This window comes from Pygocentrus nattereri, chromosome 18 (genome assembly GCF_015220715.1).
Source record: "Pygocentrus nattereri isolate fPygNat1 chromosome 18, fPygNat1.pri, whole genome shotgun sequence".
Classification (NCBI taxonomy): Eukaryota; Metazoa; Chordata; class Actinopteri; order Characiformes; family Serrasalmidae; genus Pygocentrus; species Pygocentrus nattereri.
In genome coordinates, this window is record NC_051228.1 from 1,950,271 (window position 1) to 1,976,929 (window position 26,659).

General features: G+C 42.9%; 1 protein-coding gene across 2 annotated transcripts; it reads right to left on the bottom strand.

Annotated features, from left to right (window-relative positions):
• Window positions 1-7,761: 7,761 nt before the first annotated feature.
• si:dkey-250d21.1 lies at window positions 7,762-26,524 on the bottom strand. Of its 2 annotated transcripts, none has more exons than XM_017721993.2 (14): window positions 25,828-26,524; window positions 22,705-22,825; window positions 22,347-22,454; window positions 21,624-21,660; window positions 19,729-21,551; window positions 19,321-19,348; window positions 16,795-18,569; window positions 16,627-16,672; window positions 16,345-16,385; window positions 16,186-16,246; window positions 14,243-16,053; window positions 14,104-14,140; window positions 13,755-13,892; window positions 7,762-13,596 (listed from the first exon to the last, which is right to left on the bottom strand). In XM_017721993.2, exons 1-14 carry the CDS (start codon window positions 25,926-25,928, stop codon window positions 8,498-8,500), a joined length of 11,226 nt encoding a protein of 3,741 aa, XP_017577482.2. In that variant the 5' UTR covers window positions 25,929-26,524; the 3' UTR covers window positions 7,762-8,497. The 2 variants fall into 2 exon arrangements, with proteins under 2 accessions (XP_017577482.2, XP_017577481.2); XM_017721992.2 differs by having other exon boundaries at window positions 16,345-16,388.
• Window positions 26,525-26,659: the final 135 nt, after the last annotated feature.

Here is a 26,659-nt window from a genome sequence, read left to right on the forward strand (position 1 = left end):
AGTAAAACATCAATTAAAGAACTAATTGTGCACTAAAACATGCAGAAAAATTTTTTTTATTATTACATAAACTCATTTTCACTTAGAAAATCAACCAAATATATAGAACTGCACACACACTAAACATAAAAACAACAGAGGGAAGTCCAGTGTGCGTGCGTGTGTGTGTGTGTGTGTGTGTGTGTGTGTGTGTGTGTGTGTGTGTGTGTGTGTGTGTGTGTGTGTGTGTGTGTGTGTTCTCGGGCTTCGTGTCTTGTGAAAACATGAGGCGAGCAGAGAGAGAGTCTCCCAGCAGGAGAAGCTGCAGTGAAAACGCTCAGCGTCCCTTTCAGGGCCTTCAGAAGCCGGGCTGGAGCTGCTCTTCAGAAGCGGCCATTTGTTTGAGTGCAGTTTTCTGTCTCCTCTTTGAGGCCAAAGGATCCTTTCATGTAGCAGATGGGAGGGACTTCTCAAAACATTTCATGCAGACTTCAATGACACACAGGTGACTCGTCCCAAAGCACAGAAAACGCTGTCCTCCTGCTCGTTCTGGGCTGTTCTGAGGTCACGCTGTTGTCCATACAGGGTCATAGTGAAGGCCAGTAATATTAACCCTTAGAGTTCCAGTCTACTACTGTTGCTTGACTGTATTACTTAGAAATTAAAAAGTCAATTATTTACAGGATTAATAATACTATTCAGTTTGCATTCTGCATGGACAGGTTGGAATTTATTTTCTGTTTTAACATTAAAATCTCAAATTTTGATAAAATAACTTGAGATGCATTACTTATTATCTACTATTAATTGTTTAGTAACTAATATGAATGTAACATCTATTAATTATTCAGTATGTACTATAAATTATTTGGTAACTACAGTGGACCTTCAGTAATGACAACAAATTATCCAGTACCTACTAGAAATTATAATAGGAACCATGAAGTATTTGGTAACTACTTAGAATATTATTATTCAAAGCAGTGTTACTGAATATTATTCAATAGCAACTCTTAATTCATCAGTACCTAGTATGAATTCTGCAGTTCCTATTATGCTTTATTCAGTATCTCATATGAATTACTCAGCAGCTACTATAAATTATTCAGTATGTATTATGAATTCTTCAGTATCTACTATGAATTATTCAGTACATTCTATGCTTTATTCAGTATTGCTTTCAGTAATCAAGTAGTGATTATGAGTGATTCAATATTTACTACAGATTTTCAATCACTACTATGAATTACTCAATAACTTGATCACATGATGTCTTTTATGGATTATTCAGTATCTTTTACCAATCATTCAGTAACAACGATGAACCTCATGCCTGGGTTCTGTAGTTATAGGAGACTAGATCTACATCCAGACCCTTAGAGGCACAAGGGTTAACTCCTCACTTCTGTTCATTCAAACATGTTTTAGATTAAACTTAATGTTGAAAAATTAAACATGCGTTTTTGTCCTGAGGATCTCTGCAGAGTAAACGACAGAAGTTTAACGTTTACCAAGTCTCACTTACACTCGCTTCTTGTCAGTTTTGCAGACACATACGCCCCTCCTGCAGTCGCTGGACGCTCAGTGCCGTGTTGCTCCCGTGCCATGTTTGATCTTGCCACTTGTGAATGATCAAATAGGTGGGAGAGACAAGAACATGTACAAAGTGAAACAATGGAGGCTTGTTCAAGAGCCAGAGTTAGACATGGGAGAAAATTTAAACCCACAGCAAAAATTAAACCAGCAAAAAAGACTTCTGCACAGTCCTCTGTGTGTATATGCTTTGGATCACAGTCGAGAGGATTTGAATGTTTCCCAAATAACAAGATCAAAGACCCACCTCATCTGCCAAGGAGACTGTTTAGAAGGTGGATGCAGGGTAATATAATGATGGGGCACCTACTTCTCTTAAAAGCGACAGTTTTGGAAAACAAAGCTGTCGCCTTTACCCAAAATGTAGCTCATCAGCTAAAATCGCTATTTAGTGCTTCTTTAGCGTTAGTTGCAGATTATACCTCCATCCATTTTTATAGAGCACATCACAGTAGTCCAATATCACAAACATACCTAACAAATTATTGTCATGAACTATTTATACCACTAATTTGTTAAACACGGTTAATATATTGTACCAGTTTGACCCTTTGACCCACCCGTAGTAGTGCAGGCTGAAGCCCAACTGCATGTTGCTCTGATAGAATTCATGACTGTACCACTCTCATTCAAATAAAGTGGAACCTTCAGCAGTCTACACTGGAGAGAGCACAGGAAAAAAAACTGTAGATAAATCAACAAGCAGCACACTGACAAAAGCAGCAACTTGGTGGAGCTCCAGTTCCCCTTGAGATCCTCCACTGTAACCAGAATCCACCAGTGGTATGAATGATAGTGAAGCGCTACAATCATAGACGACTTGAAGCATTGACGGTATATACAAGGGGTTCTCAAACCAGTCCTTAGGGACCTCCAGACAGATTTTTGCTCCAACACAGAGGTAGGGTGAAAAGCTGAACTGTCTGAGGGCCCAAAGGACCAGTTTGGGAACTCTTGATATGATATGCACACTCTTTGGTTGAAACATACAGATACTGTTGCTCTCCCTGTATGTCTGCAGAAGTCATAAACTAAAATGTGTTAACATGCTTTTTAATCTTAATCTTTCTTTAGGGCCAAAGTTAGGGCCAAATGTTATTAATCACAATTAACTACACATACTGATGTGATTAATCGTGACTATTTTAAATGACTGTTGACCTTGATTATTACTAACAGCCTCAGTTCTTGTTAGCCTCATCAGCCTTGTAGCCTTGGTTAAAGTGTGGGTGGGGGATGTTGTAGAATTTTTGCCAAAATATTTCCGTGAGACTAAAACAGATTTGCTAGAGAAAGTGAAAGGAAATCAATCATATCGGAGAAAAATGTCAGTTGTTTAACTTCATAACTGTAGTGGCAAATAACAAATCATTGCAGGAATGCAGGACACTGTCTGGGAGGTAAAGGCACTGACCTGGCTGTTTTGAGTGGGGATGAACACTGACCTACTAATGTCACATAGATTTAAAGGGCAGAAAGTGACCACGGGACAGAAGAATAGATAAATTGTGCTGCCACATCTGTGTTTGATCAATACCCTTCAGCAGGATTAGAGAAAAGAAATCAGAACAGTGGTTTGGTTATTAGGACGGGGGGGATATGTACCCTGGCCTGAAAGCGAAGCTGCACAGAGAAACGGCTGCCAGAGCAGTAACCCAATCATTCCAAATCACAAGGTAATCCCACTTACCCCCCACAGTTAGGACGGAGCCTCATTCAAACCCGCCTGACTCAAGAGAGCACGGCTTTTCATAAGTTACCAAATTAATCAGTGACACACATTCTTAATACTCTCAAATTAGAAGGGCTGAAAAAAAATGTTGAGTTATTTCAGGAATCCTAACAGGCGTATTAATCTCCCAGGAAAGTTTCTGTTCAAGGCTGCTGCAAGAAAACAGCCACGTTAGATCTTCAGCAGAAAGAAGGGGGGGAGAAAACCTTTAACCTTCTCGGAAACCTATAGGTTAATGCCAATCGGGTGCATGTTGCAGAGAAGATCTTGATGTTACAGATCCAGTTTTACCTGCAGCAGACATAAAAAAGAAGTTTCCGGGTCTGCTCAACACACTTGACATTGGAATAACGTGAACCAAATGCGCTATTTGTTGGTGGTTCAAAGTCTGCAGATGGACTCTGACTTTTTTCCTCAGCGCGGAAACCTTGAAATGAAATCCAGCTAAGCCCTCTGCCTCTCTCTCTCTAGAGTGCAGTTAAAGGCATGCTGTGTGGACACGATTACACACAAGCCCAGCTCAGACTGTCCAGCCTGGCCACGGCTTCCAGCAGGAAACCAGCTCAAGAGTTCAATTAGGGCAATTCTCAGTTTGGCCTGGAGATCAGCAAACATTCGGTGATATCACGACACAAAGAAAAAAAGACCTCAAACTTCTTTTCTATGATTGCATTCATAAATATTTGACTTAAGGCCTATACACACAAAGTACAATTTTCTTGGACAAAAAAAGGGCGCAATTTTTCATTCAGTGGAAACTTCACATCAAGTCCAACGCATGTGTATCGGATAGTAGTAACAACTGGGTGTGTCCCATTCTACAAATGACTACAACTTGTGTGGTGGAATTCCATACAAGACCTGAAGCTGTAATGAGCCATTCTAAAGGTATTTTTGTATGTGACAAGGAATTAAATTCCCCAGTGACGAACTTCAGGGAGCCTATCGCAATGCACATTTTCATGGATTGCAACCAAGACAACAAAGCTCTGATTAGTCAGCCAGATTAGTCAGCTGAAACTACTTAAAAAGTTTACTCAGCATTGTAGCAGGCTGACTGTTTTGGACCCAATATGACAGACCACATCAACATGCGTGTGTTTTCGAAATCTGAAGTGTTCTTTTTGTCTATAAAAATTTGATGGTGTGAATAGACCTGCATGCAAAACAGCTGGGAAGAAATATTGTAGTCCTCTAGCTAATAACCAGCGACATTACATAAACCTGACCTGTTCAAGCAACACTGTTCAGTCATTCTCACAATCTGCAACCCAATTCCTCCCTGTTTTCAGGGTTATAACGCTTCTGCTTCATAAGGAACTTCCAGAGTAAGCCACCATGAGATTTTGCGGCAAAGGCTCTTAACAGAGTAGCTTTTGCACTGAAGTTCCTTTATTGATGAGAAACCCACCCCCGCCAAATACAAACACGCAGAGCTTTTTTGTACGGATAGATTATAAGCAGCACCGCTGAGTCATGCAGTAACTATCATTAGGAAAGAAGACCATTTGAAGCAACGTTTTTCTACCTAAAATCCAACCACATACATAGCAGAACAGTTTGGACAGGAAGCTACCATGAAATGCTACCACAAAAGCTGATAACATCAGCCTAACTTTTGCACTAAAGCTCCTCTACTGAAAGCTGTTATAGCAGAAAGGAAACCCAGAGGCATAATCCTGTCTGCAAACGGGGCTGCTGCCAGCCGGCTGGCTCTCAAGGGAGATGTATCCGTTTGCTCACGGGATGAGCCGCAGAGACAAGGAGAGATGCTCCTTTCACACCAGTTTGAGCATCGACAATCGGGCCCTTGTTTTCGGGGGAGGGAGAGGGCAGCACTGTTTCAGCTTACAGACAGGAGTACAGGGGTACCGTCAGGAAAAGATCACAGGAGAAGATGGTCCAGATGAACAGCCGAAGAGAAACATCGTTCAGAGTGAGTGCTTTTGGAGAATATGGGAGGAACAGGAAAGAAACTAATCCCAGGCTCAAAAAGACAAGGGAAAGGTGCTTCAACATTTCCGGAAAGTTTAGCAGCTTCAGGGCTTTGTTCACAGGATTTATACAAGCCAAAAAGAGATGCATTCGTTGGATTCTGAAGTCCAAAAGCAATAAAAATATAAAATATTAATGTCCAGTATTCAGATTCAGATGATATAGCTTACAAGCCATGGATATAGTTTCAGCTGAATGACCCAGCAACTGGAAGCAAACCCCCCTGAACCACTGTGCAACATTCCATAAAATAAATCCTCTGTTTGCCTTCTTCGCAAAGTGCCTTTTAACATAGCGAGCTTATCATATGCACAGGGATCTATTACTTAAGCTGCCTTGCACAGAGAGGAATTCAACTCCTAAACCCATCAGTTATCATGTTTAAATGTGAACACATGTTCATCTCAGTGTCGCAAGTAAGAAAAAATGAAGACAAAAATCTGGCCTGAAGATCACACAAATAACAATAATTTATTGCTCTGCGGAAAATGGGGCCAGAATCAAATTCTATAGTCGAATGGAAAACGCATTGGCCGATGACAGAGGGACAAGAATTTGGCTTGTCTCTGTAGTATCCAACCCTTCATTCAACCCTCTGGGAATGCAGCAAACGAGCAATTGTTTGAGACTGATCTAAGTGGTTATTCTTCTGGATTTAATCCATCCCCAGAGACAAAACACGCATTATTTTGATGTGGGTAAATCCTGAATAACTATCGAGTTCCAATCAACAATACAAGTTTACAGTAAATGAAGGGACATGTATAAACCACTTTGATTTTAGTCATCAAGCTGATGCTCCCAGTAAACTGTTAAGTCTTCCACTTGGAAACATTTTTAAATTAATCTCCTCTGCAAACAACCTTCTTCTTTGGATGCACTACTTTACAATTAAGTTCTTCTATGAAACTCCACTATGACTGATTTGTGGCTGTGGGTACCACAATGATGTCTTGTTAATAGTCTTATATGACTTTGCACTCCAACCTTCTCTACTGCATTTCTCACAAGAAACCCTAAAAAAGATCAAAGGCCACTGCCCTAAAAGTGATCCTGGGTCCAAGATTACAGGAAAATGGAAGATTAATGGCTTCTCAGTGAGATCTCAAGATCTAACCCTGAAAACAATATTCAGTGATGGATCTGCAGTCTAGGAGTCTTGGGTTAAGGGTTTGCTGCAAATCATCGACATGCTACAGGGGTCCAGGCCCACTCTGTGAAAAGCAAGGGACAAAAAGCCTAAGCAAGCATTCAGAGTTAAGGGATTAATAATTAACTTTCTTTTACTCAAGCGAAGAAAAGAGGACTGTGGTAGGAAGTGGTGGACTGAAGCAGGATTTATGCCCGTGTTTTTCAAAAAGAACAAACAAACCATTCAGGTTGTAAAGGAGAAAACTGCCATGACAACATTTGTATGCATGAACAAGGATCAACTCCCCATATGTTACTTGTAAATAGCTTGAGCAAACAATAGTTTCACCGCACATATATAATCATAAGATAATGCTCAAGTGTATTCAATAAGAGACCTCGACCTGGAGGCCAACATCTCGTCCAATTCCACAAACAGAAAAATCCCCCCTCAACATTTAGGTGGATACACTGCATACGCAACGTATTAGACATTCAGTTGTTTCTAAAATAAAGGCTTTATGTCAGAAGCAAAATGCCCTTATGGTAGATTTATGGTAAAACAAATATGGCATAAAATATTATAAACAAACTTTTAACAGCTTTGCTTTGATGTTCCTACAGCTCTTATTTTTTTCCCCTTTAAATAGCAACCAGATTTAGCCGAGATTAACAAAAATTACATCTGCCCTTTGCAGTCAGACAAGACAAGAGGCAGCATGAAAGATCACTTACAGTGATGTGAAGCCAATCCCAGGGACCTGTTTTAAGTATCTACAGGTTATAACCCAAACAAAATATTATGAGAAGCCCTGACATGAAAAGATAATAACGATACACAAAGGGATCACTTAAATAGCCAGTGGCATTGCCTGACTTTCCCGATGAGACTAAGATGGGTTACACATGTGCCATATGAAAGGATGTCTTCCTTTTGACCACTCCAGGATGTTACAGATCATTGAGCTAAAAGGACTAGCCTGGTGCTCGAAGAACAGCTAGAAAGCCTAAAACGATAAAAACAAAAAAAATCTGGCACAGTAACCTCCAAAATGTGCTGCTATTACACAGACAATATGACATGTCCCCAAGATTTACTGTTACGAGATGGCAAGTAAATTAAAGAAGTTAATTAAAACATAGCACCACACAAAAATAACAGATTCACAAAAAAGTCTCAAGAATAAAAATCAGTGTACTGGAGACACACAGGCTGAGACTTCCAGCCGGCTGAACATGTAACACTACAGAAAGCCAAGCCTGCCATCTTGTGGACATATGCACAAGATGCTCTCATAGTCTTGGAAACCTGAATCAAGTGGCAAACAAAATTTTTCATTTAAATTGTTTTTATTTGTTTATTTTAGTCAAATATATATGAATGCTTCCTTCTTGAGGAGGGTTTTTCGGAGAGAATGTTTACAGAAATCAGTTCATCTAAATCAAACTGCAAACAAATTAAAACAGTGACAAACAATGGAACGTAGCATTTCAATTTGTGCCATGGGATGACATTGTGACATGATGCAGCCGTTGTTTTTAATTAATGGATTATTCATCTAAATGTGGGTAACTTGCCTAAATGTGTCCTTGCTTGTAATATATCTTATAGGAATTACATGACAAAAAAAAAATCCTTAAAAGTTCCTGAAGATGCTGGAAAGCTTCCAAAAAGCCTGGCTTGAAAGCAATTTTTTCAGACATCCTATGCCTCATGTTCCAAGAGTCAGGGTGTTTTGCATAAAGGCACAAAAGCATTAAAGCCCTCCAAGGGCAATTTTTTTTTTTTTTTTTGGCAAGACATTGGTCCCAACAGGCAGTCCTCTTTCTTATTCCACATCAAAAACAAGGAAAAAAAAAAGACAGAATAAAATAATAAAACATACAATTATTAGATTATACTTAGTGTACAAGTCTAACATCATTTCTCTAATAAAAAAAGTCTACTGAAACCTATGCTCAGATTTGAACAGTAAAGGTGGATACAGTGGGTCACTCTCTGAGGACTTCAGCAGTATAGGACACCCTAATGAAAAGCTAGTTTGTGAGCAGTTGAGGGGGAAACCTCTACAAAGGATACAGCACAGGTACGGTTCTCTGGGGCTGTTGGATAAACTCCCGTAGACTCAGCTTTCCCTGTCTGATCAAGCCCTCTCCTCTGCAGCAGGGCAGGACCGCAAGGACCCGGAGGATCATCTCAATGTTGGGGAAAGACTTTATGTCTGAGGCCTTGAGGGTGTTTAGAACACCAGTGGGAAGGGGTTGTTGAGCAGATATGCTCTCCAGCCACTTCTGCCGCCATTTCTGTAGCTCTACCTGTAAAGAGCTCCAGTTAGGCAGATCTTCCTGGTACACCTTGAAAAGGTTAGTGTCTGTGCAGCATCCTTCCATCTTAGAAATGACATAAGGCACAACCTGCATGCAGTGAAGGGCTGATAGAACATAGTCAGAGAAAAGCTCTCTTATCTCACTGATTGAGTGCTCTATTGCTCCTTTGCTTACAACCTCCCTGTAGTGCACAAACAAGGGTTCTTGTAAAGTGTGGTGAACACTGATTTTCAACTTGGAAGCTAGTGCCACTGCCTCTTGGAACCATGTCTGAAGATGACTGTCAACATTAGCAGTCACATCATTCAGAGTGGAAAGTAGATCAGGCAGGCTGTTCACAGCTTGATATAAATCCAGTGGTCCACCTTGGAGACTCTGACTTAATTTTTTGGTGAGGCTCAAGATGTTTTTCATTATCACAACAGACAGGATAAACTCAAAGTTCTGGAAAATGCAGAGGAAGTCCACAGCCTGTGTTATTTCTGCCTGGTTGTCATGGTTTTCCTTAATGTCTTTCAGACAGAGCATGATAGCTTCTAGAATTTCTGTTGCAAGTTCCAGAATGTCATGGCTCCTCTCCCATTGGCTTCTAGTTAGCTTATCTCTCAATTCACCATGCTTGCTTTCATCCTGTTGGAACAAAGACATGACTATGTTTTGTAGCTTAGCCTGTTTCTCTGCATCCTCAGTCAACCAATAAAGTACTTTCTCCACCCACATGGAGCTCTCTGCTATCTCAGTCACTGTAGATGACCTGGCCAGCCACATGTTCAGAGAGACAGATGAGTTGATGGTGCATACAGCTTGTGGATACCTCTGTGACAACAATTTTGCCACTGCTCTCACCTGTGCACCTGCAATACCTACAGTCAGTAGGCTTTGCCCTCGACAAAAAGCCAAATTCAATCCACACTTTTCAGACAGTGCTGTTGTCACAGAATCCATGAAGACATTAATGTCCTTGTCAAGGGGGACAAAAGCTAATGTATCCTCATACAATATCTGTTCGTCGAAATAGCAGATGCCCACAGGAATATATGGATTGCCTTCAATCTCCACCTGTTGATCAAATATGATGGAAAAGTACCTTGAATTTGCAAGTTCTTTGAGAAACGCCACTTGAGCAGAGCCATCATAGAAAGACAAGATTGCTTTATGGGGTGCAGTGCTGTCAGGTGCAGCTATTGAAGGCTGGTGAAGGTTATCCTGACCTGCTGCTTGTGTGCCTACTGCTGGGCCATCTTGAGATACTGGACAGGACTGATCAGTTCCATCCTTAACAGTTACTTCGGCCTGTTTAGAAACACCCTCACCTGCAGTCTTACTATTGTCTATATTAATTGGCAATGCTTGACTACTCACAAACTGAGTTGTTATGGAAGCCTGAGAAATACTCTCTTGAGTGTGAACTACAGGCTGCCTATCTTTGCCATCTTGACCTACAGGGCTGGCCTCATCAAAGTCATGGGGAGCATGCACTTTGGACTGACCATTGTCATCCTCAGCTGAAGAAATAGCCTGATTGGTAACATCTTCACCTTTAGCTTTTAGTTCTGTATCTTGGGCAGCTGCTATGGGCTCCACAGAGACATCCCGGCCTTCTGTAGCATGCGTGGAAACATCCTGAATTTCAGTGACTGTCTCCTTGTTGACATCCTCAATGTCTGCATCAGGATCCATTGTAATATTGTGTGCCACTGTTGTGGGTTCTGCAGAGACCTCTTGGGTTTCTATCCCAGGCTCCATAACTACATCCTGTACTGTTGTTGCAGGTTCCATGGTCACATTTTCAGAGGTCACAGCAGGGATCATAGTAACATCCTGGGATACTACACTGGATTCTGAGGGGACACCCTGGACCATTACTATGGGTTCTGAAGCAACATCCTGAACAACTTCTGTGGTATCCATGGCCACATCCTCTGTAGCCGTTACATCCTCTGTAGCAACTTCAACAGATTCCATGTTGTTGAGATGCTCTGGTGGAAGAGACTCCATGTTAACACCTTGGACTGCTGCTGTGGGCTCCATGACAATACCCTGAATGGTTGTTGCAGGCTTTGTGGTGATCTCTGGGGCTGCTGTTATGGGTTTCATTGAAACACCCTGGCTTTCTAACACAGGCTCTACAGTGACATACTGTGTAGGAACACTGGGTTCAATAATCTTGCCCTGGTGTGCTGCTATGGATTCCAGTGCAACAGTATCTGAGATTACTTCAGACTGTGTAGGGATATCTAGGATGGCTGCTACAGGTTCTGTGGTGACATTTTGCACATCTGTTCTTGTCTCTGCTACAGGTTCTATGGGGGCATCTAAGACTTCTGCAGAAATATCTAGGGCAGCTGCTATGGGTACTGAGGTGAAATTTTGCACATCTACTTTAGGCTCTGTGGAGATATCTAGAGTGCCTGCTATGAGTTTTGTTGTACAAAATGTTGCATCTGCTCTAAGCTCTCCTATAGGCTCTCTTGGGGTATCTAGGCCTTTTGCTGTGAGTTCTGTGGGGATTTCTAGGGCTTCTGCTGTGGGTTCTGTGGGTTCTTGCACATCTTCTCTGAGCTCTGCAGAGATATTTTGGATTGCTGATGTGCTCTTAGCAGCGATGCTCACTTTTTCTGATTCAGGCGCACTGTCGACATCCTGAATTACTGCAGTGGGCTCAGTACAGCCTCCCTGGAATAAAGTTACAGGCTCCATGGCCACATCTTGAGCCTGTGTAGGTCTCATGGTAACATCTGGTGCCTCTGCTACACATTCTTTAATGACACACTGTGCTTCTTTAACTGGCTCCAGGGAGACCTGCATTTTTACTTGCTTCTGGGTTAGATCTTGGACTTCTACTGTGGAAGCAACACTAACACCCCAACTTGCTTCTGCATGTGGCTCAGTGGTGATCCCATGGAATGCCGTTATAGGCTCTGTGACATCTTTCAAAACAGTGTTTACATGCTCTTCTGAAACAATAGTGGCAACAACAGTAGCCTCAGTATTGACAGTACTTGTTGTATTTGATAGATCCAGTGTGACATCCAAAGCTGATGCAACAGGCTCTGTGCTAATGTTCCGAGCTGCCAGTTCTGTTACCGGTTCTGAGGCAGCAACCTGTGCTGCTTCTGAGAGGTCCATGGGATCGTCCTGGACTCCTGCAATAGGCTCTGCTACAACATCCTGGGCTACCAGTTCCATAACAGGCTCTGTGGCAGCACCCTCTGCTATTTCTGCGAGATCCATGGGATCATCTTGAACGGTTGTAATAGACTCTGCTGCAACATCCTGGGGTACCACTTCCTTAACAGGATCTGTGGCAGCAACCTCTGCTATTTCTGTAAGATCCATGGGATCATCCTGAACTGCTGCAATAGGCTCTACTGCAACATCCTGGGCTACCAGTTCTGTTACAGGCTCTGTGGCAGCAGCTTCTGCTACTTCTGTAAGATCCATGGGGGCATCCTCAGCCACTGTTTCAGGCTCTTTCATTACAAACTGGGCAGCCAGTTCTTTTACAGAATCTGCAGGAGGATTCCATGCTACTTCTGTGAGCTCCATGGGGGCATCTTCAGCTGCTGTATCAGGTTCCGTGGTTACATAATGAACTGCTGCTACTATTGCAGACTCTGCTGGTACAGCTGGCTCAATGGTGTTCCCCTGAGCTGCTGTGACCAGTTTAGTCACTTCTTGTTCAGTCGTTATAAGTTCCTTTGAAACACTGGCAACAATAGTAGCCTCTGTGCTGATATTATGGGTTGTCTCAGATAGATCCAGAACATCCTCATCTGATTTAACAGTCTCTGTGGTTTCATTCTGGACTGCCATCACAGGGATTACAGCAACATTTTGAGCTGCTGGTTCTACTACAGGCTCTGGGGTTATGGCCTGTGTTTCTGTAATGTTCAGAGTGAGATTGTCACCTACTGCAAACTCAGCAGTTACACCCTGGGCTGCCAGTTCCGCTATAGGGTGCATGGCAGCATCCTGTGCTGGTTCGGTGAGCTCCATGGGGACAACCTCTGCTGCAGCATGAGGATCTGTAGTGACATCCTGGACTGTTTCTTCCATTACAGGCTCTGTGGTGATGTCCTGTGTTGCTGAGAGTTCCAGGGTGGCATCTGCAGCTGCTGTAACAGGTTCTGAAGTTACAATCAGGGCTGTTGTTGCAGGGTCTACAGCCCGAGATGGCAGTTCCAATACAGATTCTGTGGAAACCTGTGCTGCTGCAGGTTCCACAGTTACAACCTCAGATGTTGTAACAAGCCCTGTGGTAACCTCTTCCGCTGTCAACACTGTTACAGCCTCTGTGACACCTTGCACTGCTTTGGCTGATGTCACAGGTTCTGTGGGGATATCCTGGGCTGTCTCTTCTGTTGGAGACTCTGTAGTGTCATTTTGGTCCACTTTTTTTAGAACTTCTGTTGTGAGACCTTGCACTACTGGTGTGAGATTTATAGTGACAAACTCCTCTGCTCTGTAAGATTCTGTGGGGACATCTTGCACTGCTTCTCTGATGTCGTTGGCTGAAGTGATGGGCTCTGTGGAGACATTCTGGACTGCAACTTCTGTTAGAGCCTCTGCAGTGTGACTCTGAGCTGCCACTTCTGGTACAGTCTCTGTTGTGACACCTTGCTCTACAGGTGTGAGATCCAGTGCAACAGCCCTGATATCCTGGGCTGTTGCCTCTGAAACATCCTGAAGTCCTGCTGCCTCAGCAGATGAACCTTCAATACCATCTAGAAGTGTAGTTGTTGACTCCTGCATCCTCTCTAGAGCAGCTGAATGTTCTGTTTCTATGGCAGTATCCTCTGGAGTCACAGTGGTATATGGTGCAGGAGGACTGAGTTCTGGAGACACAGAATAATAATAACAAGCCATAAGAGTCAGACATAGTCAGAATTGCTCTGGCTCAATGTGAATACAGTTTAGTTTTTCTAAACTCACTTAGCTAAAGAATAAAGGAATGTTCTTACTATAGGATGTTTCAAGACAGATTGTCACTCACCTCTATTGTCACACTGAGATGTTTCAGGCTGATCTTCTGTGATGGATGGAGCTGTGTCCTGTGCTTCCTCTGGACCACCAGAACCATCAGAACCATTAGTCTTAATGGCCATTTCCTCTGAAGCAAACGCAATAACTTCTGAAAAACAGAAGAAAGACTTCACTACAAATCCAAAAGTGTATGTTCTATACACACACACACACACACACACACACTACAGTTTTAAAGACTGTTTCAATGCACCAAAACAATGAGGAAAGTTAGACTTCAAAATGAAAAACACATTTCCAATATAAACACGACATTTATTATACATGTAAAAAAATACAAATAAATAAATAAAACATACCACCGTCCATTCTCATAGTGGAGACGTTCCGTTTCATCTGCAGTTTTGAACATGGAATGTCAGTTTAAAACGCCAGTAACACACTTGTGAGCACTTAAAAAAATGGATCAAACAATACAGTACAAACATAGGTACACACCTGACAGAGAAACTCATGACTCTCTGGGTCATTTTCCATACACTGGTCAATCACATCCTCCAAAGTCTGCAGTGCCTTGTGATGCATAAGGAGCATTACTGTGTCAGTCTTACTACCCCTGCAGACAATGTCATTCCTGAGAAAGGATCTCAAAGAATTAAGAGTGGTCTTCATTAAATCACACTCCATGCTAATGCTGGGGAGCACAGCCACAAGCTTAAGGAGGGCGGTAACATTAGGATGACTTTTAGCTTCAGGATGATGGAGAGTCTCTGAGATGGAGGCTGGTGGTGAGATGTCTTGATACTTTTCTCGCCAAGCAGCAGCCCAGGTATTTATGTCATCATCTACTGTGTCTGGTTCAGGTAGATCACTTTGATAGATGGTGTAGAGTTTATCTGTTGCCTCCGGAAGAATAGGCAGAGGGTTGCAGGTTGGAAGCAGCGAGAGAACCTTGAGGGCTTTCAGGTGACATTCAGAAAAGTTAAACTTCATTTCTTCAATCAGACCACTCAGGACAGGTATGCTGACTGTTTCTCTGTAGCCCACCTCTGGTGCCTCATAGTTGCCCACTGCCTCTGGATAAGACAATCCTCCAGCAACTTTAGCAGCAATCTGTGCTGCCTCCTCAAACCAGACAGCATGCACCGCATTTATATTTTCCAGCATGTTACTCAGGGACTCTACTATAAGAGGGATCTTCTCCAGCTCACACATAATATCAGCTGGATTTCCACAACGGAACACCGTGCTACAATTACGTAGTGGAGCACAGGCATTTTTCAGGATCACAAGAGGAATGACAAAATCAGACTCCCTAATGGCAGTAGAGAGGATTAGGGCATGTATTGACATGCTATTACTCCACGAACCATTAGAATTGTTACTAACAGAGTCCAAGCAACTGAGAACTCCCTCTAGCATGTCCACCAATATGTCAAAGAAATCTTCAGCTTTTTTCCATCTTGACAAACAGGTCTCTGGGACCTCTGCAAGAGCTTCTCGAGGAGTACTCAAGAGACCCTCCATAGTCTGGGAAAGCTCAATATGCAGTCTTGGTGACTGATCAAAGAAAAGTAACAGGTCCTCAACCACACCAAGAACCTTAGTGATGGGGTCATTATGAAGGCTTACAGCCAGCCAATAGGCAAGTCCACAGGACTCGCTAGGCGTGGTGATGGCAAGAGGATAGCTGGCTAAGAAGTCCAATGACATTTTTCTAAGACTGTGACTACTAGCACCCATACACATGAAGGACTGGCCACGACAGTAGGCCATCTGGAGTCCCCATTCCTCTTTGAGAGTGTCTGAAAGAGTCTTGGCTTGAACATCTGCCTCAGCACTGCCATCAAAGGGCAAGAACCCCAACAGCTCCACTTTAGGTGTGCAATTATCAACATATCTGACAAAGACAGGGAAGTACTTCTTGTCATCCACTGATACCATTTTGTCAGTGATAATGGAAAAGAATGGGGACTCTTGAACTTCAAAAAGGATTGTTTCCCTGATGGACTTAACAAAATTCTCCAGTATTTCCCCATCTGATAAGCACTTAATATTCCCTTGGCTCCAATGACATGTGCTAAGCTCTTGAATGATGCAGTCTTGTTCTTCCTTTGGAAGTTCTAAAAACATGCAGTTTCTCCGGGCCATTCTGGCAGCCACTCTAAAGACTCTCTCACTGCTTTGAAGATTGTCCGCAGGTTGGCCAAAGTGGCCATTCTCATCCAAAGGCTTCACCTGCTGTTCCGTCGTAAGTGTTTCTGACACTGGCTGAGTGTCCATTTCTTCTATAGCACATTTGTGGTTATCTGCAAAATAACATTTAAAGATGTGCTAAATTGCAGAACAGGAACGCATACATATTAATGTGAAGATTTAATATAATCTTAAAAATACATGCAAGGTATTTTTGTGAGGGGGCTGGGTGGGAGAGGTTATACCTTCTGCCTTCACATCATTATGTTCTGGGAATATTTCAGATGCTTTGTCCTTGGGAAAGATCTGTTTTCAAAACAATTTAAAGGTTACAAAGTTAATGACTGCTCAAAACCATTACAAAAGCAAAAGAGAAAAATATGCTAAAAACAAATTTTTCAAACCTGTTGAGTGTCCATCTCTTCTACCTCATCTTTGTGGTTATCTACTGTAAAACAACAGACCAAAAAATTTACTGGATCACTTTTTGAATGTGCTCCAACATACAAATAAAACATTAAGAACTGAAAACTCTAAATGCCTTGAAAACAACATTTCTTCTTTAAAGACTTGCATATCGTTCGCAGTAGAAGTTATATACAATCTTGATTGTTTAGAATTCTGAAACCAGAAATAAGTGCAGCAAGCTGAAAATTATAAAAAGAAGAGACAAAATCTGAACAAACCTTCCTTTACTTCAGAATTCCTCAGGAGACTTTTAGACTCTTTGTCCTGTGTGAAAAACAATGTCGAAGCAGTATTGAAGAAAAAAATAAAAAATACAGCATTTAACAATCCCTACTTTAATTATGATTATTAGTTTATCAGTTAAACAAACAAAAAAAGGACTTTACCAGGCAGATGCCCTCCAGTGTTTTTGGAGTGACTTTCAAGCACTGGGTTACCATCCTGTCCAGATCCCTGTTGAAGTTTGCGCCCACCTGCAGCATGGCTAAACATGGAGACCTGTCCTTGGCATAGGTGTTCCTCAAGTAGTCTTGAAACATTTTATGGCGCTTCACTTCCCCACAGTATTCCAGTGCAGTGCTTGGCAAGACACACATGATCTTCAGCAATGTGTTAATGTTGGCAAAGTACTGCATGATTGGTAAGCGAAGAGTCTGAAAAATAGTGTCTGGTATAGTCGGAGAGACCACTTTGGTCTTCCATTTTACTTTCCAGCAAGACAATTCTGTGAAGAAGTTGTCAGGGTCTGGAAGGTCACCGATATATAAAGGAGCCTTTGACTTCAGGCTTTCAAAAGTGTAGCTGACGGTCACAGAACACGGGACAAGAGATAAGAAGTTGAGTGCCTCTTTGTGGTCATCAGAGAAATGATCTTTGACAGAGTTGATAAGGTGGTCAACTAAAGGGAGGCTGACTACATCTTTGTAGTATCCGCCTGGTTTTAGCAGGCTGTCCCTTGGAAAGGTTACACCATCAGGCACTTTAATCTGCACACCCAAGTTTTGAGCAAAGGCACAGGCTTCATCAAACCAGTTTTGGTGGAATACTTTGATGTTGGTCTTGACTCGGTTGAGTGTGGCTACAATGCCACTGATTTGGCAGAGCTGTGAGGCAGCACTAAAATGATCTTTCTGTAGTGCTGCACTCAATTCTCTGGTGAAGGATGAGACGTTCTTCAGGGCAACTAAAGCTACAATGAAGTCAAAGTCCTGAATCAGTTGCAGGAGTTTCTTGGCTTGGGTGATTACAGACAAACTCCAACTCTGTGGACTGCGGCTCTGGAAGGACTCTAGACACTGTGCTAAAGGTTCCAGAATCAGAGCAAACACGTCATAAGAGTCATGCTTCTCTAACCAAGAGGAACAAAATGTCCCTTGAAGTTCGTGGACTTTCTCATAGCTCTCCCTTAGACCAACAGCTAAGACCTGGTCCAACTCCTTTTCCAGTTCAGGCATGCTGCTGAAAAACAACACTATCTTTTCTAATGTATCAATGGCTCGGCAAACTGAGGCCACAGGCACAGACCTTGACCACCAGGTATTAAAAGAGTAGCAAGAGCAGTGAGTGCATATTGCAAGAGGGTGCATCTCTTGTACTTTGCAGGCAAAAGCCTTAAGCTTGTACGAGACTTCACCTGAACCCAAATAAGCCTGGCCTCGGCAGTATTTCAAATCAAGACGCCACTCTTTGGTGACGACGTCAAAAAGACGCTCACACATAGATTCCGTATCAAGGCTCGCATCGACAAATCCCAGCAGCTCCAGCCGCATGACATCAAAACTGTCCACAAACCTGAGAAACAAGGGGAGAAAGTCTCCTTCTCCTAACCTCACTGCCCGATCAATGAACAGGGAGAAGAAAGAATTTCCGACCTCAGAAAGAACCCCTTCGCGTACCACGTCCTCGCATACTTTCAAAACTTCGTTCATTTCTGATTTTGTCACATATTCTACTTCTCCCTCCTGGCCTCCCTGAGACTGCCTGCTTTGGCTGTTGCAGGCTCCCGTGACCGCAGCCAGCAAAGCTGACTTCAGTGCCTCTTTATCAGTCCCTGTGCAATCAGCTGGTTTCTGTGTCTCCAATTCCAATTCCATATCCAAGGTCATTTCTCTTGATTCCTCCAAATCTTCCTTTGAAGCATCATTTGCATTGTTTTCTGATACTGAAAAAAATGCAAAGACATGAAAAGGGAAAAAAAAAGAGGTTCCTTTATGTACGGCAAAGAAAAATACGTATATTTATAAGCCTATATAAGATATTTTGCCCCAAACAATGTGAGCAACATGAGAATAAAATACTATTAAGAAGGATTAGTTTTACATGTTGAGGTGGCGGTTATGTAATTATTTTCAGTTTCTCAACAATCAGGTATCCAAAAACAAGCATGTCTGTAATTTTTACAGACTACGCATCCTTGTATCAGTAAAGTATCTGGCAGTATATAGGTTATATTTATCCAGTGTAAATTGCCCTGTCAGTAAATATTCCACCATATCCGGTGGAAAAGAAGCTTCTGCTGTCTTGTTTGCTAACGGATTTACTTGTATTCTCTGTGGATCAAGCCAATGTACAACGTGTCCTTAAACATAAACATTAACAATAATGCTAGGTAGATTGTTAGGGTAAACAAACGCACTATTAAATTAAATATTTGGACGTGTGTTGTACTTGTGAGCATCCATATGAAACATTTCTGGTGTGATGGCAGTGTATAAATTCAGTAGCCATGCTTAAGTAGTTGACTTTCCAACATACCAAGATTTCTTATTCCACACAAATTGGTCTTAAACATTACAGACACTCTGTGGTAAAATGACATGACCCCCACCTCCCCATTTAGAGCTAGTGCCATTCCAATGGTACATTAGATGGTGCAAGTTATTTTTTTTTTTTTTAATAATGATAAGCTTTACCTGAAGGTTGAACTTCCATCACTTCGTCCTGAGAACACATAAGAAAGCTTCAGTATGAATCCTGCACTGTGTGACTAATACAGTAGCAATAAGTGAGCAATTAACAAATCACAATTAACAATTAAACAACGGTCACATAAATACACATCACTGGTCTATATTCATCAAACTCCCCAAAACAAGAATATCTGGCTCAGTCAATCAACAATTATATGAATACATAGAGCCACATTTAAGTTTACAGTTTACACTACGGTCACTTATCCACTACAAGGAACTACAACATTTGCTTGGGTCAGTTCTTGTTTTTGAATGAGCAGTGGAAAGACACCCTAGTACCATCTGATATGAATGGTCCAGTTTTACTACTTCATAAACTATAAATCTGAGGAATAACAGTCTATTTACCTTACAAAGCAGCTGCAGTATGTCTGGATGATTTTCCACATATGACTGCACCATATCCTCAATGTTGAAGTGTACATCTTGATTGACATAAACAAATGCCATGTTGCACAGTCGCTTCTCCACTGGCACCTCCTTCATGTAGGAATGATATCTGTCCAACACCATGTCATACTGTCCATAGACATCTGCATCTGCATTAATACAAGGAATCGAACCTAGAACTCTCAGCAGGCTCTGTACATTAGGATAGAAGCCAATGTCTGGGATTTTCAAGGTGGCAAAGACACTGGTGGGCAGGATTCTCCGCTTGCTGGCATGCCTCCACTTCACCTCCCAGCAGCCCAGCTCATCATAGAAGGAGTCCGGGCGTGCCAGGTTGTTCAGGTTAGCATCAGCCACCTTGTCTTTGCGGATGCTGAAATTGTGGTCAGCCATGTACGACGGCACTAAAGACAGCCATCTCAAGATTCTGACCATCTCAATGCCCAGGACCCTCTTGACCTCATCGATGAGATACTGCAGGATCATCTTACTCAGTGTTTCTCTATAGTAATCTTCTGCTGAGGGTTGGGGTTTTGCCTCACCATCTCCATTAGTGGCAGTGTCCACCGGGAGAGTGACTGGCACTCCCAACTTCTTGGCCCGACCCACTGCGTCGGAGAACCACTTTCTGTGGAATATAGGAATCTCCTGCAAGTGTTTGTTGAGCAGCTTTAAGGCATTGGAAATAGTGTACTGCAAAGTACTGCTGATGCTGATTATGCCTCTCAGGCTAGGGTTCAGAATGCTCACGCAACACAGAGTGTTCTTCAGAACCACTAGGGAGATGATGAAGTTGAAATTCTTTAGCTTGTCCTTCAGCTTGAGCAGCTGTTCCACGATAGCCGTGTCGGCCTCCGACAAAGCGCTGGTGCACATTTCTCCTATGCTGTTCAGAAGTGGCTCCAAAATGTCCAACATGGTCTGGAAGGCATCGGTGCCATATTCCCAGTTGTTCTGGCAGGCCTCTTTTACACGATCCACCTCACCTTTGATGTGACCATATGTGGTTGATATCTTGGCATGTAGTTTTTTCATCAGTGTCTCAGACTGCCTCAACATGGCAGCAACTTCTTCTACAGTATCAACTACATCCTGTATGGGAAGCACCGGCAGGGAACGAATTAGCCACATGTTGAATGCGTAAGGGTCACTGGGCGCAAGAACGACTTGCGGGAAATCTCTCAGCATTCTGCAAGAAAGCTCTTTCAGCTTCTGACACAGGCCGCCTGTCGTCAAGTAAGTGAAACCTCGACAGTGCTCCATCCGCAGCCCCCATTTGCTGCGAATCTCAGACACTAGCATGTGGAACAGACTGTCCGAGTCTACGTCACAGGGCAGAAATCCCATCAGGTGCTTCTGTGGAAAGCCGTCATTGGTGACAGTGCGTATGAACACCGGGACCTGATCTTTGCCCTCTATGTTTGTTTTATCTTGAAGAAGAATGGAGAAGAAGCGGGCCAAACGCAAACTGTTACGAATCTCTTCGCGCATCACATCCTCTCCCAACTTCAGCACGTCTTTTGAATCAATTTTTTCTGCGCAGATAGGGTTGACTGTTAGCTGTCCAACAGGACCACTCCCCATCGACTTTGCAGCATTGTTGCCAATGCTGAAGCCGGTGAAAGCTAAGGTTTCCTTGAAGTAAACTTTCAAAGTTTCCTTGGCTTTAGAAGCAGCGGGATCATCCTTCTCTGGTTCATCCGACGGAGGATTTTGTGTCACACTGTTCTCTCCTGTGTCTTCTTCCACTGTCTGCTGTGGAACCGCAGCCTGTATATTACCTGAAGAGGAGCACATATTTAGTCTTTTTTTTCATGCACAAAAAATCTGTGACCAAATTTTGCATTACCAACCTTTTGTCTTCTTTGCTTTGACAGGATCCTCAGCAACCTGAAAACATGAAGAAAAGAGCTTTAAATATGCAGCCACACTTCTGTATTACTTTGTAATGAATTGTTGAGACCTGATCATAGAGTTCACTAGTGAATTCTTCATGAAATAAAAGGTCAAATATATTTAGAATAGCATAACTCATCAAATTAGAACTTCCCACTCTCTGGTCTGGCTTACATGGACACTCCCACATGCAGTAAACTCAATCAGATTTTGACCGTTTTTTTGCAGACCACAGTTCAGCTGTTTGATGTACAGGAGGGTATTTCACAAAGCAGTATTTCTCAGGTAGCTATCAACTTAAGCCCAAAGTCAAGTCTGTCCAGGGAAAAAGAGCCAAGAGACATTCCTATTGGACAGTCCTCATCTTTGGGCTGAAGTTATCTGGCCGACAAAGAAGTCCTTTTTTGCGAAACGTCCCCCAAGTGCCCCGAGCTCACCAGTCATAAGAAACCAAACTAGAAGAAGCTTAAATTGATCCGCACCAAACAAGGCAGGCGTGGAAGTGTCCTAGAACACATTTCTTGCTGTGTCATGTTTGTACCTTCCTGTACACACTGAAGTCTCGCTTGAATTTAATTGGATTTGAAACAGCGAAGCAGGTAAGTTCATTAAGCAAATATTAAAACTGGAGCGTACTTCTAACTTCACTGTGATGACCGAACAGATTCTACTGAACTCACCGTATGTTTTGTTCTTTTTCTGCTGCTCCTCTGTGTGACGTCTTTGTTGATTGTGAAGTTAAATATAGTTGGAACTGCATCATCCTTCAAAATAGACTTAAGCTCGTTCTAAAAAAAACAAAAAAAAAACGTAAACATACGGTGGCATTAACTGGCCTTCAGAAACATCATAAGGTACACATCGCAAATAGGACATAAACAACAAAATAACAGCAGAAAACAGCACCCCACAACAACAGGAACAGTTGACTAGCTAGCACATATTCAGTTCTCCTCCATTCACAGAGATCCAGGAATGACATGACCTTGCCTGGTTCCTGAGGGAAAAAAACTGAATGCTAATTAACTGAGTACTCACGTCCTTGAGTATCAAAGATGCATCAAAATGCTTCGAGCAAAGTTTGAAGTTTCTGTGCAAGTATTCAGGTGTTTTAGTCTGGAGGTCTGGTCTGCCACAGTTACCCACCCATTGTTTGCATCTGGAAATAAAGGGGGAAAATAAACACTGGTCAGCTTTCGTTCACACTCTAGCCACTTTAACACAGGATAAAACATCCATCCATCCATCCATCCATCCATCCATCTTCTAAGCCGCTTCTCCCTCAGGGTCACAGGGGGGTGCTGGAGCCTATCCCAGCAGTCTTCGGACGGAAGGCAAGGATAAAACATCACAAGGATATTTTATGTAGCTCAGCAGAAAATGCTTCTGGTCACCTTCTCGTATTCCCTACACGTCACAAGTCAATTTCGGCAGCAATCTGGCAGATGCGTTTCCAGATTAACCCTGAAGATTATTCTTCGATGGCTAACAGGTCACAGAACTCAATTCCACATCATTTTAACCTCCGTCTTTGGTGGCTAGAATACAGCCCTGCAAATAAACAGCTCACACTGAGGACGAGCCAGGCTAAAGTACAGCTTCCTCCTGAGGGGGTTAGTCCAGTTAGCTAGCTGTTACAACGAAGACCCCCAAAGTAAACAATGAGACTCTCACCCCATTTACACTTAAAACCCTTCATTTCTTTTTGAAGTTGGCACAAGTTAAAGGAATGTGTCCTACAGATAGAACATAATTCAGCTTTATTGTGCTGATGTTCTACTTTCTTGTCGAAAATAAATTTGCCAGCGTTTGATGCCGTTTTTATGTACCGGGTGATTCATCAAAAGGATTCATCCAATTACAACGTCATATTTTTACAACCGAGAGGCGCCGAGGAACCAACCCAATTGAAAGAGTGGGCCATAGAGTTTCTGACCGGCTCCTTCAGTCTGAGAGGAGCTGAGACCCCAGAGCAGAACGTTCTGCGTTCTCCACGTCAATAAGAGTGAATCCGTCAGAACTGTGCAGCGGGATTTTCATCAGCAGTGAAGCTCCAGCAGCTCAGAGCGTTCGGCGCTGGTTCCACAGCACTGGATGATCTCCGAAATCCCACTGAAAGAGCCGTGAGAGCAGCGACGCCCGACACGCTCAGTCCAGTCTGGGATGAGTCTGACTGTGGTGTTGATGTCATCCGTACAGCTGGAGGAGGTTCAGACTGAGACCTTGTAGAACTACATAATAAACTTCAGCTCATTTAAACCGTTTACAGCTCACTGCACTGATCTGTAACCATTTACAAATGAAATGAATCTTTTGAAATCAGATCAATCTTTTTGAATCACCCTGTATTTATCTCGGAAGGCTTGTCTGGTTCAAATAACCCAAAACTGCACTGATATCCAGCAGATGACATCTTTCCCTGGAGTGTCGATAGACCATGCCATGCCCATATTAGGAATTTCGGGACAAGGTAATTTTTCTGAATGGGGAAAAACGAACAGCTATATTGCTGCTATCGTGCTCCGAGCTAAACAATGTGAGTTGCAGTATTCATGCAGCAATATTCATAGTTAATCTACTAAACTACCTCATTATTTACACAGGACAAAAAAACAGCCTCTCTAACATTCTGCTTATCGTGGAGTGATTTAGAAAAACGTATTCATTCGTTGTTGTTTACTGTTGATGTCCACTGTAGTTGGAATCTTCTACTTGCGCTACACGCTATTTATGAGCATGTTGCCCAGAGGACCTGGAGCAATGCTGTTTCAACACACTGTACACACTTAAAGACGGTTCTCTAAGGGTTCTTTACAACCATGAGTTGTATAGAAATATTTGCACACTAATTTTTAAAAAAGCTTTTCTTTATATTATATTTTAAAACGTTATAATATATAATAAAACTTGTAAAAAACAAAAGCACCCTTTTTTGTGCCATTTTTTTCTTCTTCAAATCTTTGTTGCACCTTTTTAAACTGGAGAGCTGTGATTATATATATATATATATATATATATATATATATATATATATATATATATATATATATATATATAAAAATAAATGATGTATAATATATATTAAAATAAAGATAAACATTATATATAACAATTATATATATATATATATATATATATATATATATATATATATATATATAATGTATAATATATATATATTCAAATATATATAAACATTATATATAAAAATTATATATATATTTTTAAATATCATATATCTATCACAGCTCTCCAATTTAAAAAGGTGCCACATAAAACCCAGGAGAAGATTTGCATTACAAACAGTGCTCAAAATTAAAGGGGAACTCAAAAGTTCCACATATTAAACAGTTAAGATGATCAGAGAGGTTCAGAGGGTTTGGTGTGAAACGGTTCAGCCGTCTTTACAGTGGTGCTGATGGGAACCAGGCGTCGCCATGACTACAACACAGATATAGACACTTTATTTACCATCCAGAACCACCAGAGAACCTACACGAGTCTCCTGGGTTTTCATATTTATACTGACGATGATAAAATAGTGGATAATCTGAAACAAAACGTTTTTGGCCTAAACCTCCACCACCACCACCACCGTGAAAAGCATTCATGACCACCCCCTGTAGGAACTTTGTGAGGGGGCCTTCAGAGGCAGACGTCCGGTTCCCATCACGGCCACTGTGAACAGATCTGACTTGGTAAGTTAGTCTAGAACAGAGTTTCACAGCAAACCGCTCTGATCGGCTCTGTTTACATCTGAGCCACCCAACTGCACAGGAGGCTCTGAAAAGCCGGCGGAGTTCTCCTTTAAGCCCCTGCCATTTTGAGGAGGGCCTGATGATGGCGAGCGAGAACCAAAACCAGGGAAAAAAAAAAAAGTTAAGGCTAAAAATCAATGACTTTATGCACACGAGAGTGACCGGCTGGTGCTTGCAAACCTCGATTAGAGAGGTGTAAATGGTCGGTGCCGTGACCCCGGGCTCGGGCGTGAGGCAGGTCGAGGAGGAAAGGAGGCACTGCCTTCAATGAATCAAAGAGGGGGAATTAGCTGGCTAACTAGCAGGCGAGGCTAGCACGGTCCGTTCTGGGCTCTGTGGAAGAAAATAAGCCGAGCGAGGGTCGACACGCGCCCCCCGAACACGGCAGAAGGTCCGCACTCACCGCTCAGGGTCCAGAGGGAACCCGAAGAAGGCGATGTCGGGCTGGTTGGCGCTCTGCTCACAGTCCGCTGCGGCACAGCAGTCGGGCATTTTGGACTGCATGCATTCACCCAACAACCAGCATCAAAATGCACGCGCGCAAACGTCTCCCGCGGCCGAGGGGCGCGAGCCGGGCGACGACAGCGCGCGCCGCAGTCTGGATCACCGCCTGAAGCCGAGCTGTTATCTCCTGGGGGGGATCATGCCACGAGCTCGGGGGCTGGAGACCGAGGCGCTGCTGCTGCTGCTACTTTATCCTCCTCCTCCACCAGGAAGAACAACCGATGTGGAGCGGAAATGGACTCCCACCGCAGCGAGGATCGCGAAAGGCTGCAGCGGCACCGGCTCCGATTCCCAAACACCGCCGGGACCCGCCGAGCAGCGCCGACCGCGCCGACGCCTACAGCACGTACAGCGGGCACCGCGCGGCCCGCATGAACACGCCGGAGAAAAGCCGCGTCGGTCCTGCGGTTCGCCCTCCTTTCAGTTTCCACTTCACCACGAGGCGCCACGGATCCCCCCTCCCCTCGCGCGCGCGCTCATTTGCCCACGTGACCCCGCACACCTCTTTTGTCGTGCTAGGTGAGAACCGCGACGAGCCGGTATCGAGGTCAGCGCCTGCACACCTTCCACACTGGCCACTTTATTAGAAACACCCACCGTGGGCTTCCACTCACTGGCCACTTTATTGGAAACACCAATCTTGAGCTTCCATTAACTGGCCACTTTATTAGAAACACCCACCATGGGCTTCCACTCACTGGCCACTTTATTGGAAACACCTACTTGTGCTT